The following is a 21,430-nucleotide window of genomic DNA, read 5'->3' on the forward strand; positions in this document are numbered from 1 at the left end:
CGGAGAAAACGGGATTATGGCAGAGTCTTCAATATTTACTGTCCTCCCGTCTATGAAACAAAACGTACATACGTTTAGATGTAATTTTATATATAATTATGTTTATTTAATATAATTTTAAAAAGAAGCATAAACACAACGAGGGGTGTCTGGTTTATCTGTTTTTGTGACTAACGTTTCATTAGTATAACCATGGAGTATAAAATTCAATATAAATTCTCGGTATTGCATTGGACTCTATGATCGGCGGAAGTTATCGAGCATCCTTAATCCTTCACCGGAAATAACGCCGTGCATAGAGCCCATAACGCTCCGATGAGCATTTACTACTTTTAAAAAATGCGGCCAGGAAGCGGGTCGGGTACAATGTTTTTTACTTTTTTTTGCGGTCCGAGTTGCGGGCGGGTAGCTGAAAACGTCGGTCGGTTGCGGGTTGTTTATACATTGACCCGCGCATCACTGACGTGTCGGTCTTTTAAACGGTCATTAAACGTCCAAATGTTTGCTGGGATGGGATCCCATGTTTTTGGCATTGCTATTGTATTTTTTAAAGAACCACCGCAATAAAATGAGATGAGCTTTTACCGGCTCCACAAACTCGAACATTTTCCTTTCCTGAACTTCTTGCACTTTGAAGACATATTCCAGTGAGACCTCATAGAAGTGCTGCCTCACGTGGTCCACCTGGTTATCCGCCTGTGGAGAAATGTGTTTAGAAAATCAAACCAAATACACAACTAAACAAAACCACATGGAATCAAATTGGGGGTTTGTGGCTTTTAGTCCCTTAACCGCATCCAAAAAAGGTCATTTCAGTATACATAGACTGGCACTGAGAGCAGTACATACTTCATGAAGGTGTGCTTCCTTCTTCTTGGCAGACAGGCTGAGATGTTTCTCCAACACGGTACAATACTTCTCTGTTTCTTTATCATATTTCTTTTTGGCCTCCTATGGGATAAAAATGCAAACTCTTGAGACAAATCAAACAGATAACAGCTATATTCATTTTTAATGTAATATATTTTACATGTTGAAGTCGTTTCTGTGTGAAGTCCATGCATTCACTTTAATTAAACTATATCAAGTAATGCATTTGGGGTGGATGTTGAAGTTCTCAGGCTGTTTGGCTTGCCTCTTGACTGTGAATAGACAGATAATCTAAATGTCTTTGTTCTCCAACCCTTGTGAAAAAGAAGTGTGCGTAATAGTGTGCTTCAAATATTTAAAAGTATAGTTTTATACAAAATTAATGACATAAAAAACTCTCTAATTTCATGACTAAATATTTTTGAAAAAAAGTGCACTCTTCAAAGGACAAGTTCGGTATTTTACAATTAAAGCTGCTGCTGTCGCGAGAATTTTTGGATTCTGTGTTAGCACCCCCCACCCCCCCACCTTTATAATGAAAGCATAGGTGCACTCGAACAATCATTCATTAAAACGCATAAAACTTTAGTTTACAAAGCCGTGAAACTCACCGAGTGGTCTGGGGTGTTCACTGATATGCCCACACAAAAATCGCTGCAAAATATGCTTTCCAACAGGTTTTATCGTAGTTTTTGTCCAAGTCCATTTTCTTCCTGTTTTTGGTCGAAGTCCCCAGTAGTCGAATGTCGAGTTTGCGTGCGCGATCCTTAGTTATCTAGTTACCAATGATCGCGCACGTGAACTCGACAATTTACTACTGTGGACTTCGACCGAAAACAGGAAGAAAATGAAGTCGGACAAAAACTACGATAAAACCTGTTGGAAAGCATCTTTTGCAGCGATTTTTGTGTGAGCATATCAGTGAACACCCCAGACCACTCGGTGAGTTTCACGTCTTTGTAAACTAAAGTTTTATGCGTTTTTATGAATGATTGTTCGAGTGCAAAAATTGCAGAATCCAAAAATTCTCGTGACAGCAGCATTTGTCTAAAAACAATCTTAAATATAGCTGCGAGCAGCGATTGCGGGCCCAAGCCGGTGGCACCGCAACCCCGATGCCTTTAGTTACCCAAAGGCACCGGGATGGTGGTACCGCCGGCTTTGGCCCTTTATCGCTGCTCACAGCTATATTTATATTTAATATAAAGCCGGTGGCACCGCCACCTTGGTGCCTTTAGGGTTATTCTGTACGACGTGTAAAAACGTAACCCCCGCTTTGACTATCAAAAAGAAGTGTATTGTAGAGCTTGCATCAATGCGGACTCGATGCGCTGTGCGCTGTAACTCCATGTGGCTTTAAGCGCATCATTCTCCACTCGGGATGCGCATAAGCGTTTTGTGCCACACTGTACTGAGCCTTTCATATCATAATGCAGTGACGCAATGACAGATTATTAATTGCCTTTCTTGTTCTGTTCCATCTATTATATGTTGATAATAGATAGGACAGAGCACTAAAAACCTCAAACAAAGCACTAAAAACTTAAGCTGTTTGCTGTGTAGTCTGAGAATGAGCTGTTTGATTTGCACCCTCTTCCTCTTCACTGTCCTCCATAAAAACCAGCTATCCAGGTCCATGTTGTTCTAGAAAGTTTGTATGTTGCTGCCTCAATTAACATCTCTGCTATACATTTAAAACATGGCTATATCTAAAATAATTTATCTTTTTGATTTTTGTTATCTTGTTTTTCATGAATATTTTACAACAATACAAAGAGCAATGTGTATTTTCCAATAATATAGTTTGTAATGGCTTTTTTTCATAGATTATAATCATATATTTTTTGGATTTGTTATTTATCTTTATAATGAAGTTGTCTGTATTAAGTAGATTGTGTTTAACACACACAAGAGTGATTTATTAGTTCAACACATAGTTATAGAAATTCTACTTTATCTAAAAAAAACCTGCACTTTATACACACACACACACACACACACACACACACACACACACACACACACACACACACACACACACACACACATATAAATACATGTAAATAAAAATACCAAAAAAAAAAACATCAAATGTGTTTTTAGTCAGAGTATTATTTTATACAGAAACAAATATTTGTAATTCAGATAAGAATGAAGTTAGTGTTTTAAAATCTTAAGGAAAACAAATATATTGAAATATAGCACATGAATTTTAAATTCATTCAACTTCAATTACAAATACAATCTTACTTTTATTTAAAGCAATCTATACATTTAAAAGATGGGGGTTATATGCCTATTTTGTCATTTAAAAATATTGTTATGCAAAATTGTTATGCAAAAAGACAAGGACTTAGAGACAAGGACTTGTAGGAAAAATCACAGCCAGCCACACACACACACACATAAACACAGACAACAGCCCTCCCCTCCCCACACACACACACACACCCACACACACACACACACACACAGAGAGAGAGAGAGAGAGAGAGAGAGAGAGAGAGAGAGAGAGAGAGAGAGAGAGAATCGCAGGGGAAATAAATCCATTCAAACTACAATATCTGACTTTCTGTTGCTCAGAGCGAATGACTTTAAATTGGAAAGTTGATCGGCTTGACGAGAACAATATACGTGGTAAGTTTTGTAACTGTAGGTAAATTGAGCAAAGTTATAGCACACTTTATGTGTCCTTTTTTAGTCATAAAATTCATTTCCTCGCCACGGCCAGACCGTTCGAGATATCAAAAAACCGTCCGGAATTGAGCATCCTCAATGTCTTGACTTCATGCACACCGAGTTTGGTTGTGATTGGTAAACACATGCATTGTGATTTGATGTATTTCTCCTAGGACAATTATTCAAACAACCCATAATTCATAATTCATAAATAACTTCCATTTGAACTGTCATAAAACTTAGAGCACGAAAGTTGTTTGGCCTGATGTGATCTATAATTGTACCGAGTTTCATATTAATTCATGCAAGTGTGTTTGATTTACGGACAAATGTTCGAATCCCAGTCCAGGGGGCGCTGTCGAGCCGCCCTGCCACGCCCGGTTACCAGCTTCAGCCCGGCCCTGATGGCCATGGGTTCTGACCCGTGTGCAAAGTTTCAATTGTTTTCGAGGATGTTAAGGCCCCCGAAAATGCCAGAGAAGTCGCACACAGCAAATAAAGGGTTAAAATTAACCTGACAGGCGCCCCTCCTCTCACTCACACAGAGGGACACTGAGACACTGGCAAAATTCTGAGATTTTCTCTACATTCAAACAAACATATCTGACTTTCTGTGGGTCCTAGCTAATGAGTGTCAATTAGAAAGTTGTCCGGCTCGAGGAGTACAATATACATACTGATTTTTGTAACTGTAGATAAAACTAACAACCCCACTTTTGTCAAAAGGTGGCGCTACTGAGCCCTCACCACACCCGTTTCTGAAACGTTGCACATGTCTACTGGCTAATAAATGTGATGTGTCTGTCGAGTTTCATGCAATTTGAAGCATGCTAAGAGTCTCAAAAGCATCCTTAAAGAATGGTAAAGTTTGATGCGTTGCCACGGCAACAGTTTTAAAGATATCAAGAATGCATTCACAGGTCTTCATCTGCCGTATATTTACATTATACAGATGAAGTTTGAAGCAAATCGGGTAAAAATAAAAGGGTGATATCAAAGCATTTTGAAAGTGACACACTTCCTGCTGCCAGTTGGTGGCGCTATAACTTTGACTCACAATAGTCACATCCATGTGATCGTCCTCTTACAGCGAACACACTGCTGAAGTTTCATCAAGATCAGTTAATGTATGCTGAAGTTATAACAAACTTCCTGTTTCACGTTTCTCGCCATAGTTTCGTTTCCTCGCCACGGACAAACCGTTCGAGATATAAAAAATCCCCTCGCAAACTTTCATCCTCAATGTCTTGACTTCACGCTGACTGAGTTTCGTCGAACTTGGATCAAAGCTCTAGGAGGAGTATTTAACATTCCATTGCGAGTGTTTTACAAACAAACCTCAATAGCCGACTTCCTGTTGGGCTGGGGTAAAAAGTAAGAGCGCGAGGTATAGATGAAACGATGAGAGCAACATGTGTACCGAGTTTCATATTATTACATACAAGCGTGTTTGAGTTATGGACCAAGTGTTCGGACGCCGTTCCAGGGGGCGCTGATGAGCCGCCCTGCCACGCCCAGGTACCAGCTTCAGCCCGGCTCTGATGGCCGCGGGTTCTGACCCGTGTGCAAAGTTTCAAGAGTTTTCGAGCATGTTAAGGGCCCCAAAAGTGCCCGAATAGTCGTTAGAAAAATAAAAGAAAAAAAAAAATAATCGGAAGGAAAACAATAGGGCCTTCGCCCTTTCAGGGCTTGGGCCCTAACTATTCTATTTCATCAGGGACGATCTTAAAACAGGGCTTTAATTGTAAAATACTGAACTTGTCCTTGAATAGTATAAAATAAAAAAGGTTTACTTAAAGTACACTTTAAATTATTTTAATACTCATGCTTTTGTCACTGATGAGCGTGTAGTAAATCCACAAGAGCGACGTGTGACAGAATGAATGATGAAATAGTATTTAATAAACACAAAGAGCGTAAAACACTACACATAAACCATTAAAGCGGAACACAAAATGGAGAAAACTGAAGGCTTAAATAAACTGAGGGAATGATAAACAGAACAAGAAACAGGTGTGTAATTAATTAGAAACCATGACAACCAATAATGAACTAGCCCAGATAGCACACGTACGTCTGCAAGACGTCTCTTAAAGATCACTTCATCTGGAAAACATCTGCTGTTTACTTACATCTTTAAAGGGATAATTCACTTTAAAATTAATTTTTTATATGTTTTATCTTACCCCAAGGGCATCCAAGATGTAGGTGTCTTTGTTTCCACAGAAGTTTCAATTTTGATATTTTTAGGTCCAACCGTTCTTGTCTGTCAGTCATATAATGCAGGTCTATGGTCACCACCTCAAAGAGCATGCACAGAGAAGTCCAAATTAAACATGATTTGATGACTCGTAAATGTATATATAGAATGATGGCCTAAGACACAAAACAAGCGGTTTGTGTGAGAAAACGAACAGTATTTATATCGCTTTTACCTCTTGTAACTGAGTGCCTGCGTCCTCAGATCACTTGGACGTGGTTGTGGTTACAAGAGGTAAAAACAATATAAATACTGTTCGTTTTCTCACACAAACCGCTTGTTTTGTGTCTTAGGCCATCATTGTGTATACATTTACGAGTCATTAAATCATGTTTAATTTGGACTTCTCTGTGCATGCTCTTTGAGGTGGTGACCATAGACCTCCATTATATGACTGACAGACAAGAACGGTTGGACCTAAAAATATCAAAATTGAAAATACATCTTGGATGCCCTTGAGGTAAGATAAAACATACCAAAAATTAATTTCAAAGTCAACTATCCCTTTAAGATGTCAGTTTAACGTGCATTCCAAATCATTACATCTTAAAGACATCTTCTAAACGTCTATTTGACATCTGAGAGGAAACGTCCTATAGACGTAATGCAGATGAGCGAACACTCTAAAAATACGCCAAATGTAAACACACATCAAATAGATGTCTCCGTGATGTACTTGTGCTATCTGGGAGATTAGAAACACAGGCAAAACAGTGACAAATATAACCATAGCTGCGTCCCAATTTGCGAACTTAATACATTTATTATTACTAACTTATTACTTCGTTTACACGAAGGGAAGACGCAGATATTTCCATGCGGTTCGGCCTCTCATTTACACGAAAACTTAGTTCTAAAAACTGGAGATTTCTGAAAACGCCGGTTATGTGTTGCCGTGTCAACTGGAACAAACAGGGTTTTAGGTTCTCAAACGTCACATTAATCGCAAGAAAATGCTTAACGTCATGTAGGAGCCCAGTTTGGCATAGTTATGATGGCGCTCGACTGCCTATTTATATTTATGCAGGTTGATGTAAATTACACCTTTTTTGAAGAAATACTCTCTAAATAACCGGCTATGTGTAAATGTGGCTCTATTCCATTTCTACACAGTCTGGCATTACATTTGATTTTTTTTTTTTTTTAAGAGAAATGCACAACCTCTTATATGTATCAAATTAAGCAGATTAATTCTATCTGTTTATTTTCATTGTGAACACTATTATGAAGTGCTTACACAACATAACCAACAGATGGCAGTGCTGTTTAAAACGTAAAGGCAGTTTCTTAGAAACACTATGATCTGTATTTGCTCGGCCTACAAGGAATCTCCACGCATTGACTCTATAACATTAAACATAAGTGACACATTTCCCCCACAACAGGGTACTTCTATAACGGCAAAGCTAACTAAACTGTTACGTGACACAATAAGCCTATGAATACCATAACAGCATAAAGTGGTTTAAACAGGAATTTCTACTCTCACCTTTGCAGCTGCAATCTGCTCCTTCCTAAAGCGCTCCAGCGGCAAGATCAACACATCATTGGCATTTTCAATCTGAAGAGACACAAGTCGCAGAGTTCTTTTCATTACTTACATCCAAAACTGACATTTCAGTCAACATTTACTCACCATCATGAAATGTGCCATGCCTGAAAATGCACACTCAATCATTTTATTCAGTGAACGCCGTTATTATAAGGCCATATAGTTTGTTTTAGTAATTCATTTCAATCAATTGCTTTTTTAATTTTTTACTAATGATTTTTTTTTTAATTTTGACACATGAAGTGTGCCATTTGGGATCCAGACAAAAAAGGCTCTATCACACCAAAAGTGGGATGAATAAGCCTCAGGCTGAAGGAAATGCACATTCACTCCTGTACAGTAGAGGGCGCAGCTCAAACAAACCCTTTCGGATGTGCTGCCATTCTGGACCACAGAAGAATATGATGCAGAAATTGCAAATATGATGTTTTCCCAGTCATTTTTGCTTATTCGTATGGTTGAATTGGATCATTGAAAGTCAGCAGCAAAGACATTGGTTAATAAAGTGAGATTAAATACATTTTTTTATTTTTTATTTATGTTGAATAATACTGAAATACTCATTTTACACCTTTATTTCAGATTGCTCTCACCATGGGGACTGAGGATGTCAGGCAATACATGAGAAAATAAATGAACTTGTGTTAGTTATGTGAAAAAGTAACAAATATTTTTTGTAAATTTAAAAGTTCGTGACCAGATATTGGTTATTATTTGAATTATTCCTCAGTAGGTCATTTAACCTTCGTTATGTCCTTTTAAACACTTTTTAAATTATTTTATAGTTATTTATAATAATAATAATAATTTGTTACATTTATATACCACTTTTTCTGAGACCTCAAAGCACTTTACATATGGAAATCTCCCTCAACCACCACCCATGTGCAACATACACCTGGATGATGCGACAGCAACCATATATTGGTGGAGCTTACTGGTGGAGCCAATCAGTATATGATTGGCCAGGATGTCGGGTTTACACCCCTACTCTTTTTCAAAGGACATTCTGGGATTTTTAATAACCACGGAGTCAAGGCCTCGGTTTAACGTCTCATCCAAAGGACGGTGCTCTTTGACAGTATAGTGACACATCTTCCAGCAGCAACTTGGTTTTCTCAGGAGGTCTCCCATCCAAGTACTGACAGGCTCAATCCTGCTTAGCTTCAGTGGGCAATCAGTTTTGGGGTACAGGATATCACCATATCGATATTTATTTTTATTTGACATTTTTATGATTTATTTAATTATTAGCTTTTCATTAAACTCCCTGGGGTTCCTTCACAGAGCCCATTTTGGGAAACCCTGACTTAAAGGGACAGTTCACCCAAAAATGAAGTCCTTTATTAACCGCCAGAGCCGCGAGGAGCACTTTTATGATGGATGGATGTGCTTGGATGGACTTCCAAAGACATTCAGCCTTTCACTGGCATTATAAAGCTTGGAAGAACCAGGACGTTTTTTTCGTTTTTTTTTTTGTTTTGTTTTAATAACTTAATAATTCGTCTGAAAGAAGCATGTCATATAAAGCTAGGATGGCTTCAGAGTCAGTAAATCATGGGCTAATTTTAATTTTTGTGTGAACCATCCCTTTAATATTTAATGCACTTCATATTGATACCGGATATATATACTGTATGAGGGTGTAAGCACACATCAGCAAGTTGCATCAAGTTGCAACTGCACAGTATCTAAAAAGTGTGAAAAAACAGTTTCACACTTGTAACCTACACAGTGTGAAATAACAAAATCGCAATCATAAGCTCACAAAACCTAACCCTACCTGCAATGTGACAGTTAGCAAAGTACAAAGTAGTTGTTTATCACCTAAAGGATTATTAGGAACACCATACTAATACTGTGTTTGGCCCCCTTTCACCTTCAGAACTGCCTTAATTATTGATTCAACAAGGTGCTGAAATCATTCTTTAGAAATGTTGGCCCATATTGATAGGATAGCATCTTGCAGTTGATGGAGATTTGTGGGATGCACATCCAGGGCACGAAGCTCCCGTTCCACCACATCCCAAAGATGCTCTATTGGGTTGAGATCTGGTGACTGTGGGGGCCATTTTAGTACATTTTAGAACTCATTGTCATGTTCAAGAAACCAATTTGAAATGATTCGAGCTTTGTGAGATGGTGCATTATCCTGCTGGAAGTAGCCATCAGAGGATGGGGACATGGTGGCCATAAAGGGATGGATATGGTCAGAAACAATGCTCAGGTAGGCCGTGGCATTTAAACGATGCCCAATTGGCACTAAGGGGCCTAAAGTGTGCCAAGAAAACATCCCTCACACCATTACACCACCACCACCAGTCTGCACAGTGGTAACAAGGCATGATGGATCCATGTTCTCATTCTGTTTACGCCAAATTCTGACTCTACCATCTGAATGTCTCAACAGAAATCGAGACTCATCAGACAAGGCAACATTTTCCAGTCTTCAACTGTTCAACTGCCTCTTTTTCCTATTTGTAGTGGAGATGAGTGGTACCCGTTGGGGTCTTCTGCTGTTGTAGCCCATCCACCTCAAGGTTGTGCGTGTTGTGGCTTCACAAATGCTTTGCTGCATACCTCGGTTGTAACGAGTGGTTATTTCAGTCAAAGTTGCTCTTCTATCAGCTTGAATAAGTCGGCCCATTCTCCTCTCGCATCAACAAGGCATTTTCTCCCACAGGACTGTCGCATACTGGATGTTTTTCCCTTTCACACCATTCTTTGTAAACCCTAGAAATGGTTGTGTGTGAAAATCCCAGTAACTGAGCAGATTGTGAAATACTCAGACCGGCCCGTCTGGCACCAACAACCATGCCACGCTCAAAACTGCTTAAATCACCTTTCTTTCCCATTCTGACATTCAGTTTGGAGTTCAGGAGATTGTCTTGACCAGGACCACACCCCTAAATGCATTGAAGCAACTGCCATGTGACTGGTTGATTAGATAATTGCATTAATTAAGTTCCTAATAATCCTTTAGGTGAGTGTATCTCACCATACTGTCCAATGGAACTGTTTTGGAACGACATGAGGGTAAGTTTCATTTTTCAATGAACTATTCCTTTAAAATATTAGTGATAAGCATAATGATAATGAAGCTGATGATGAAGAAACCAGCTCACCATTCGTGTCCTCTCGTCTTCCAGGTTCTGTAAGACTCCAGCAAACTCCTGTAGTGATTTAGCTTTGAAAGAAAAAATATGAGACTGGTGACCACACACACACACACACACACACAACATCTTAACCATACTACGTTAATTGGCATCTACAAGCACTGAAGTCAGTTGTCATTTTTTAATTCACCACAGAAACCAGGACATCAGGTTTGTGTTCAACAAGCATAATATGGCCGAATGACAACCATGAGAAGGAAACAACACAGATCTACCATGTGTTTAGTGCTCTTACAAAATACCAGTGGCCAAATACCAACATTTCTGAAAAGACTGTGTTTAACACTAGAAAAAAACAAAAAACAACAAATACAACTAGACTAGTTCTTTTTCTGAACGAAAATATAAGGTACTTACCCATGCAAAACATAATGCTTAAGTACTATGTTTTCAGAAACTTGCAAAATGCTTGTCATTTGCATTTAAATGAAATTATATCATTTACATTTTCATTTAGTTGCTCAAGAGTGCTTTTTAACCCATTTAAGAAGGATTTAAGTACATATTTTAAAGTGTACAGTCGAATGTACAGACATTTATGGTCAAATCAAATATACTTAATATAATGTAATTACACTTTTAGAATGAGACAGCAATTTAGCACATGTAAAATCTATTAACTATGAATGTAATATCAAATAACACACTAAAGTTAAAATCACACTCAGCTACTTTTGCATGTATGTTACTCAAGCCATCAAAAAAGTGTACTGTACTTTTTTGAAAACAAACAAAAAATTATTCAAACATAATGATGTCAAATGTACTTTAAAGTCAAAGTGCACATTCGATACAATGAAGTGCACTTTTTCACAAGAGCATGTGCTAAGGTTTTAGGGTGGTATTTGCATGATGCTAAGTCAAGAAAAAAACAACCAAATTATATTTTGGTTCCTATAGATACTGTCCTTACTTCAGTGCAGGTCTGGTTAATTTTTCTTTTCTTTTTTTGTTGCCTGTTTTTTTGTCCACCAGGCAAAAAAAAAACATCAAATTGTTATACAACTAAAACACCTCCATATAGAACTGATCCATTATATGACATTCATGTCTGCAGCAAACACGTATGTCTAACTATGTGCAGTCGTAATACTGATGCTTGCCTTTCATTACTTGGCACTAGTACATCGAGACAATCTCTCAAGACATGCACTGGATGCATTTACTATGAAAACTCCAGAGTCCAGATATAATAAAGTGGGCTCTGCTGTGGCCTTTGGTTTTAATATTCAACTTCATAAAGAACAATGTCAACAGAAAGTAAGAGACTGCAGGTCTGCAAGGCAGCAATTGAAGATGAGATCAGAAGAAAGGCAAGCCCATACTTGTTCCTTCTTCAGATTCAGCCAAGCAGGATTTCAGCAAGTTTCCATGTAAGGTGCCAGGACTTACAAAAAGCCACAAAAATTCCCACAGGTTCCAACACTTAAGTCTTCGATGCCACACCGTCAAGTGAAATTATGGCAAATGCATAAAAGTTGAGCTCAGTTTAATCGTGGCTCAATTAAATGGTCGTGTGGACGGCGCTCGGTAAAATCCGTCTATTTGAGTTAAAAAGCTTGTAATGAATACATTGTGGAAGAACTGGAGTGGAATCAGATGGCCGTGGATCAATTTGTACCGATTCCCTTTAGAGAAACAATGATGAAGCTGGTGCTTTTGGTGTTGAGTTCATAGCTTCCGACAAATGTTCTATGTACAATAGCATACAGTACATTGGGGTTTAAAACTTCATTACACTGACCTTAACAACAGACATTCAGAAGAAGCAATGTCGTGATCTTACCAATGCATATCTCATCATCTGTTTCTGCATCACCAATGCACTGGAATTTAAACTCGTTCAGCGACTCTGCAAACTTTCTCTTTGCTGTGGACAGATCTGCAAAAGATGCGATTAAGAGATGTGTTAAAAGAATACGAGACGAGAATAACACGGGGTGACAAAACCACAAATTGGCAGTCAGAAACAGAGAGACATGTACTTGACTTTGGAAACTTTGTGCTGCCTGGGTCTTTCAAGACATAAGAGTTCACTGAGGGAATGAGAAAGAGAGAGTACAAGGGGAAAATGTCCAAGAAAGAAAGCTAAAAGGAGACAGAATGAGCCCAAAAAGACCCTAAAAATAAATACTGTTTGTCATGGAATGAGATTTTGGCAGCTCAGATCAGCTTATAAATCGAAGACAGGTCCCTTGGTTTTAGATTGTCATAACTGTGGAGAGAATTCTTCTTAAAAATAGCAAACAAAAGAAAAAATGAGTCGAGTTAGATTTCAACCTCATTATCATTTGAGATAAATCGCACATACTATAAATCTATAGATGTTCCAATTCCAAATGAATGATTAATCATTAAGATCCTTGGATTAAATGATAGACATATGTATTAAACTGCAAAGACTCTTACAAGTTAGACATAAAAATGTTTGATTTATGAGAGTTCATAACTTTTTAAAATCAGTTACATAAGAACATAGATTGGCCTTATCTGTTACCGAAAAGTAAGACTGGTTTCCCCTTCTCTAACTGTGAGTCATACTAGATAAGATACCTTATCTTAACATAAAGGCTTGATAGTATTAACAGTTGCTGTTAATGAAAAGTTTATACAGATTAAACATGAAGTAGAAAGGATACTAACAATTTAAAATATGCTTGTTTGAAAAATGAAAAATAAAATATTATATTTTTAGGTCAAACCGCTCTTGTCTATCAGTCATATAATGGAGGTCTATGGTCACCACCTCAAAGAGCATGCACAGAGAAGTCCAAATTAAACATGATTTATCGACTCATAAATGTAAATACACATTGATGGCCTAAGACACGAAACGAGCAGTTTGTGTGAGAAAACGAACAGTATTTATATAGTTTTTACCTCTTGTAATCGCAGCCACAAAGCGTCCCTCGGATCACTTGGATGTGACTGTGATTACGAGAGGTAAAAACGATATAAATACTGTTTGTTTTCTCACACAAACTGCTCGTTTCGTGTCTTAGGCCATCAATGTGTATTTACATTTATGAGTCGATAAATCATGTTTAATTTGGACTTTTCTGTGCATGCTCTTTGAGGTGGTGACCATAGACCTCCATTATATGACTGATAGACAAGAACGGTTTTTGACCTAAAAATAACGAAATTGAAAATACTGCGGAAACAAAGATACATCTTGGATGGCCTCGAGGTAAGCTAAAACATACCAAAAATTGATTTCAAAGTCAACTATCCCTTTAAAAATTTGAGAACAAAGAAAAATTTGCACGGTTTTGCGTGATAACTTATAAGCGATTGTTAGATTTAATCAGCAGGATTTACTGCAATGTCAGAACCAGAACAAAAGTGGATTTTTCTTACTAGTTCTGATGGCATTTTCCGGTGAAAATTCTTATGTTGGTCATATTTCCGAAAATAATAATCTAATGCCAGTATCCACACCAGCATGGTGACTGACAGCCTCACAGTATCCTCAAACATTGTGTTCATCCACCCTGTGATGTGTCGAAGTACAACTCAAGTAAAGTTGAATCCCACGAATGACTGCAATTGCAGATTTCGAACAGAGATGGCGACAAAGAGAAAAAAACTGCGGACTGCAGCTTTAAGGATTTGGCTTTGCAGCTCTTTTCAAAAGAATGGATCACTCACAGCGATATGAGCCAAACATTCTGTGTGTGACTGTCAACGTGTCGAAATCAAAAGCACATTTTGGGCAAACTTAATTCCCTGTGTGTGTAAACTCTCTCAAACACAAATGACATAAGTAATAATAATCAACTCAATTGTGAGACTGCCAGCATACAAATTCTTTAGGCCATACATTTACATCTTGTGAAACAGATTAAATCATTTTTCATGGAAAGAAATACGACACTTTTTGGCTTACCAAGCTACGAGGTTACAAGCCGTTTTAAAATGCTTGAACAAAACTGTAAAATTGTTAAATCTGCATGAATCTCTCATAAAAAAAATTCACACCAATTACCAGTGAAGTTATGAGATCTCATGGGTATAATCAAAAGCATAGTCGTTTTTGCCTTGGCATCAATAATAATTTAATTGAACTAGTATTGGGATCGACTGTTGATTTTGGTAAAGTGACAACGCTACTTTCCAACAATCTTCCACTTGGTATCTACGGACAGTTATTTTAGCACTCGGGAATCCAAGAATGAATTGTTAAGTAGCAACCAGCGCTAAAAATAATCAGCTTCTATTGACATCCACAAGCTTTTTCCTCCACATGTCCTCCAAGAACACAGAATTCCCCAAAATTTGTCTCCTCAGCGTGCCCTGCTTCCTGCCTTCTGCCCAGCGACACAATGGTGCCGTCCAAGCGCCCGGAAGGAATGCACACGTACAGTTGTGTATGGACGCACAAACACTCGCAAATACAAGCCAACTAGACAGGAAATCAAATAAAAAGATGCAGGATTTTTTGTTTCCGAAGGCTCCAGTGGCATTCTGCTGACGCTTGAATGCTCAGAGCACACGGAAACGTTAGTTAACAAACTTTAGTAAATTTCCTCTACATTTTAGAGGCATTTTTAATCTAAACTAAGCATGCCATGTCATAAAAAGGTCCATTTCAGTTTCACAAGAGACTTCTTGGTTCTCTTGATGAAACCTTTTTCAGTTTTTGTCCTACATGTTTTGGTGCACCACATGGCTTCTTTTGGTCACACCACATAAAAGATTTTCAAATATTTGAAAGGGTTAGTTCACCCCAAAATTAAAATTCGGTCATCATTTACTCACTCTCAAGTCGTTCAAAACCTGTATACATTTGTTTTCTTCAACTGAACACAAAAGTATATATTTTGAAGGAAACAGTTGATGGACTCCATTGACTTCCATAGTTTGGAGGGGGGGGGGGAGTCAATTAAGTCCATCAACCGATATTCTTCAAAATATCTTCTTGGAGGGGGGGGGGGGGGGAGTCAATAGAGTCCATCAACCGATATTCTTCAAAATATCTTCTTTTTGTGTAAAGCAGTGGAAAAGGTAAAACTTGGAAAAACTTGAGGGTGAGTAAATGACATAATTAAACATTTTATCTGATCTATCCCTTTAACAAAACTGCTTTTTTTTCCCTTAAAGGGGGAAAGTGATGTGTCGTGCGTGTACGTCACTCATTGTTTACACCGAGATTTCAGAAGCGTTACCTTTCACTGTGAAGATCTAAAAATATTTAGATATACAGGAAATCGCAATGGAACAGCCAACGTTGATTTTTTTTTTCGCAACCGCCCGAAAGATCACTCCCGAAGCGCCCGCAGAAGAGGTAAAAACGATGTACTGTTCGTTTTCTCACACGCTCGTTTCGTGTCTTAGGTCATCAATGTGTACTTACATTTACAAGTCATTAAATAATGTTTAATTTGGACTTCTCTGTGCATGCTCTTTGAGGTGGTGACCATAGACCTGCATTATACTGTATATGACTGACCAACAAGAACGGTTTGACCTAAAAATATCAAAATTGAAACTACTGCGGAAACAAAGACACCTACATCTTGGATGCCCTTGATGTACTGTAAGCTAAAACATATCAAACATTAATTTCAAAGTGAACTGTCCCTTTAAGAAATAATAATAATAGTTTCCTCCAAACAAGGATTTTCATTTCCTGATTTTTTTTTTTTTACTGAAATATATCAGCACACTTGAGCCACACAGTCATTTTTGACTTTATACTCGCCTAATTCAGAAATGTTCATCACAGAAGAGCTCTATTCAAGTTCGTTGTACATAATAGCATTTTATCTTATAATGTCAGCCTATTCAAAATGCATTCAAATGTTTTTTGAATTGCATAAAAAAAACTAAAATATCATACACAGGAGCGATTCCTACACACAAGGAGCAATAACAGGCCTTTAAATGTGGTCGTCACCCCCAAAACCTGAAGTGTGAACATGTCCACAGTGACAATGAGAAAATGGAAACATTAAAGTATGTAATCTGGCCTTGATTGGAAAGTTTCCTGCACTGGGATGAGACAGATCGCTGCTGGTGTGGAACGGATACCAGCTGCTGTCTGCAGGGAGCTTCCATTTATGTGAGGGAGGATCGGCCCTCCCAAATCCTTCATCGTCCTTCATCAACTATTTCGGATGTTCATGAACATGTGCATTTTTTTAATATCTCAAATGAGATGAATGAATCACACAAAGACTAACAGATGAGCTCAAGGTTTCTAACTAAAACCAGCAACAGCACAAAAATAAAAACTTAAACTGTACAAAAGTACCTACATTTTTAAGCAGCGTGAACGAAAACAACAACAACAAATAGTTTTTTTCCCATAAGAATTTTTTATGGAAAAATCCTACATTGCTACATGCCACAGATCTGAGAAAAATGAATCTACTCGCTTTCCTAGAATCTTGCTACTGTAGTGTCTGGAGGTGCAATCCATTTTAGTGAATCGTTTGGTGTCTTGTTTTATTTACAGGACAACAATATGGTTAAAACTGAGAAGTGTTTCCATTAAGTTTTTCTCTTACAGACGACACCATTGTCAAAACGATCCCTGTTCACACGGATCCGCGAAAACGACTAAAAACGCTGTATTCTTCTGCCAGGCCATTAGATGGCGATATAACACTATAGACTGAACACTTAATAGGCATGTGCATGCCATCAAGCAGTATCTCTGGTCGTAATCAGTCCTTCACTGACCAATCATCGTCCATTGGCAGAATGCTAGCTTGTTATGGGCAACAACAACTCAACCTGTAAGAAATCGAAAGGACATTATACTCGTTCATTCAACTTTCGACCTATAAGCCATGTTTAACTTGCAAAAAGTACAGAAAAATCTGAGATTTCTCACCGGCAATCAGGTGACAGAAACAAATTTAGCCGTCTAGCTCCATAGACTCCCATTCATTTTGCACTCGGGTGATTGCCCCCAGTGGAATTCTGGTGGAACTACAAGCAAAATTCACAGTTTGTTGTTTACACACAGACCATTTTCAAAAACGTACACTTTGAAACCTGTTTTAAAAAGTTTGCGCTTTCAGGCACCCAAAAAGGCTTTGCCGTGTTTTGACCGGCCAAAACGCATATAAAGTTTTGTTTTTAGTAGAAAAGGGTGTCGTGTAAACAGCCGCTCAGACATGACGCCCAAGGACAGTTGGCTGAACGTCTGATGCACAAGGAAAGCAAAATGGGAAACACTTTGGGATCTGATTGGTTGAATTCTACAGGATTTTTGGGGAATCCAGCAACTAAATGCTGGATTTTTAACAAGTATGGGAAGTTTGAGGTACCAATGTCGCAGTAAACTTAGTAGATGCAAACCGGTTTGTTATCGCAGGGACATCGACTTTACATTTTCACGCCCCTAAACATGCAGAACAAAACAAACTGTCAAGACTAACGGCAGAAGGACAGGCTACGCTAGACTAGCTTCAGTGTAGTAGTTAGCTTTTTGCTAATAGTGCAGCTAGCTCCTTTATCAAATAAGTAGCTTGTAGTTTAAATATATGAAATTATGAGTATCTTGAAGGTTAGTGAACTGCAGTTTCTTCTCAACATATAGTATTTCTCATACTACCCAGAATTTCTGCAATGCAAATGTCTGGATCACATCCAGGTAGTGTTTTGGAAAGCTAACAGAAAGATGACATGAACAGAGCCTTTGGTTGAGGTCCAGGAGTACATAACTCAGCCTCAGCCAAGTGAAGAAGTGTAATTTGTTTCTCAAGACCATTACGGAAGACACTTAGCAGTCACTTTGAACAACCCACTAGCTCTGTTAAACATGTATGTTATGTATTCAGAAACTAGATGCTTACTTAAAAATCACAAACTTTCTGAGGGAGATCTGTCTACATGTAACACTGACTACACAATTGGTTATTGTTATTGTTTTAAAAAGACTAATTATTATGGAAAAAGTGAGTAAAGGTGGTACACACTAAAACAGCTCTTTTAACCCTAAAACCGTATTCTGGACAAATGTGGGCAAAATAGTTTTGATTTATTTTTTTAAAAAGACTTCCCTTGATCTGAGCGGTACAAGACTTGGCTACTTCTCCTAAGTTTGCCTCCTGAACACACACAATTCTACAATGTTTAGTGGGTGAAAAAAAAACTCCTTAATCTTGTATTTGGGTCAAAAATGGGCACCCATAGAAATGAATGGGAAAAACTGTAATTTAGAGCATTCTAAAATAAGCCAAAATAAGACACCAGGTGACAGCAAAGACACCAGGTGACAGCAAAGTCACTTCATCTTTAGGTTTTAGCTCTAAGAACTTATTGGAATTTAATGTAGTTAAAAAAAATTAAAAAATAAAACATGAAAATAAGCATAATTTACATAGACAATATGGTACTTTTTGAAGTAAATAAATTCAAAATTACCCCCAAAATAAAAAACACCATAAATGGATAAACAAAACTTTATCGAAGACAGTGATATAACATTTATAATAAGTAAAAATTAGGATCACACCTGAGTCCTCTGTGCCCACATCTGTCCACAATAACAGGATTAAGGGCTATAAAGTGAATACGGTTTGAGGGCTACAACAGACCCTAAAAAGGGCTGGGCGATATGGCCAAAAAAAAATTATCACGATAATTTTTTTTTATATCAGTCGATATCGATGATTATCACGATATATGTCAAATATTTATTTTTTTCAAGTTTAAAGGCAGATTTTTGCAACTAAGTGAAAGTTGTATAAACCAGAGTGTTAATTGTGTTTTTAAACTACTCTTTAAATTTATGTTCATTAACAAAAACAGTAACATCTGTTTTGTTTTTTTTTTCCTTAAGTAACAACCACATTTTTATTTGGTAAAAAGTAATATTCTGACTGTTTGAGTTGTATTCAAATTAACCATTGGTCATCCAGTATCATGCATTTAGATCATGATAACCACAGATAAAACCAGGTATAGCCTATAACTTAGCTCCTCACTATGGCATAACTTTATGGTTTCTGTATTTTTTATATGAAAAACAATAGCCTAACAGTTAAATACATTATTAAATACTGTACTTATATTCCATTAGTCATAATACATTGTCTACATTAATAATATTATACAATTCAATATGTATAATATCCCACATTTCATGGTGCAGTTAATATTACCAGGCAAACCTTACAGTAAATCCATGGTAGGCTAAATGGATTCAGTATCAATTCAGATTCTGACTGTATCGTTGCACGCAGTGTTTCTCCTTTTTGTCAGCGGTATTTCATCTGCCTTTAAACTTGACATTTGTGTTCTTCGCTGAACTCAAGCGCTTCTCACTGGATCTCGTGAGCAAAACGATCAGAGGCGCGTATGCGTGAGCTCGCGCTGCAATGCACTGCCATTTGGACTTTGACCCGAGCGGATAAATGCTCCGTGTGGCGCGCGCGGTTTAAATGAGTTTCGTTCCGCTTTTGATGCATACACATTATCGAACATTTATCGACCTCTTGATATCGTTTTATCGAGGAAAATTATATCACGATAATTATCGTTATCGTTTTATCGCCCGGCCCTAGCTGAAACTTCACAAATACATTCTTTTATCTTGTAAAAAGGTATATAATAGGTGCCCTTTAACTTGGCAGCTAAGTTAATAACATCTTTTCATGTAACAATATATAATATAATGATAAATAAGCAATAACCAATTATGTCGGTAATTTTGTGTCGACCTATTTGCATTCATTCTGATACTCATAGAGGGGGAAAAAGTGACATCTAGAGCGGTACTGTATATGTGATAAAAGCCTTAGTAATGGAGGCCAGTGAAGACCTGGAAGACAAATCTCTCCAGATGGTCCAAACGGCAGAGCTTCCATTACACACAGCACTTTACCAGCAGGGAGCTGTACTGGGCCACACAGTGAGAGCTAGTCAGAAGCCAAAGTCTACTCAGCAAAACACAGCCACATTACTGTTGGACACACACACACACCAGTGAGATATTTTACTTGGAACACTTTTATGAGCAAATCAATTAAGATATAATTTGAAGAAGATGCAGATATGCATTCAAGTGCATTCATTCATAACAAAACAAACACATTTCTGACATATGGACCATAACAGGGTTGTCAAAGACCAAATGGGAATTTGCATAAACAAAAGAGAAATAAACATGAAGTCATATTTATAATGATGCCATTGCGATAGATCACACTGTTAAGGATACATGTCTATTTCAAATCTACAAACGACTGCACAAGATGTTTGCGACAACAATTGTTCAATTTAACTGATACTCTAAGGTGAATGTCAACTGGAACATCTGGCTGCTTTTACTTAATAGAGAATTTTCTTTTGATTTCGGGATGTTTCTTGCTCGCTTTCACCACACACTAGCCTCCTCGGAGTGCACGTTACAAAGTTTATACAGTTTATCTTTTGTGTTTTTTATTGTTTCAGCACACAAAAGGAGATTTGTATTTTTTAAAATCGACAACACAGTAAACAAACATGGAGACAGATGAGCAGTTGCTCAAAGAATGAAGGCCTGCAGTTACACTCTACATCCTCTAGTCTAATTGACCTCTGTGGAATTGACTCTTGTTGTGTTTGGGTCCATTTCAGAGCACTGCAATTTCTGCTCATTCAGTTTAGTCAGCAAGATAAGATGAAAGCTGCAGGCATCTGGGATTTGTGTGACTGACGCTTGCAGCTGAAGTACAGTTACAGCGGTGTTAGCAACTTAATGAGCATGAAATGACTTGTTAACCTTTCACAAACGGACGCTGGAATACGTTTCCTCCATGCAGCCCTCAAGGCAAAAAAAAAAAAATCAGTGAAATTCTCTGAAAATGTAAACACCGATGAAATAAGTCTTGTGTTTTCTCTGTTGTAGTAACATGCATACAGGAAGTGGATTTTGATTGAGTACCGATGGAC

General features: G+C 37.8%; 1 protein-coding gene across 3 annotated transcripts in view; it reads right to left on the reverse strand.

Moving 5' to 3' along the window:
* Window positions 1-21,430, reverse strand: part of LOC120461923 (rho GTPase-activating protein 26) — a 147,941-nt gene that overhangs the window by 80,555 nt on the left and 45,956 nt on the right. For all 3 annotated transcript variants that reach the window (XM_039650251.2, XM_039650252.2, XM_039650250.2), the window contains exons 2-6: window positions 12,327-12,422; window positions 10,487-10,548; window positions 7,299-7,370; window positions 850-951; window positions 586-696 (exon numbers count right to left, since the gene is read on the reverse strand). In XM_039650251.2, coding sequence (XP_039506185.2) covers window positions 586-696; window positions 850-951; window positions 7,299-7,370; window positions 10,487-10,548; window positions 12,327-12,422 — 443 coding nt within the window. The remainder of the gene's footprint in view (window positions 1-585; window positions 697-849; window positions 952-7,298; window positions 7,371-10,486; window positions 10,549-12,326; window positions 12,423-21,430) is intronic.

This window comes from Pimephales promelas, chromosome 19, assembly GCF_988280905.1.
Source record: "Pimephales promelas chromosome 19, fPimPro1.hap1.1, whole genome shotgun sequence".
NCBI classification, from domain to species: domain Eukaryota; kingdom Metazoa; phylum Chordata; class Actinopteri; order Cypriniformes; family Leuciscidae; genus Pimephales; species Pimephales promelas.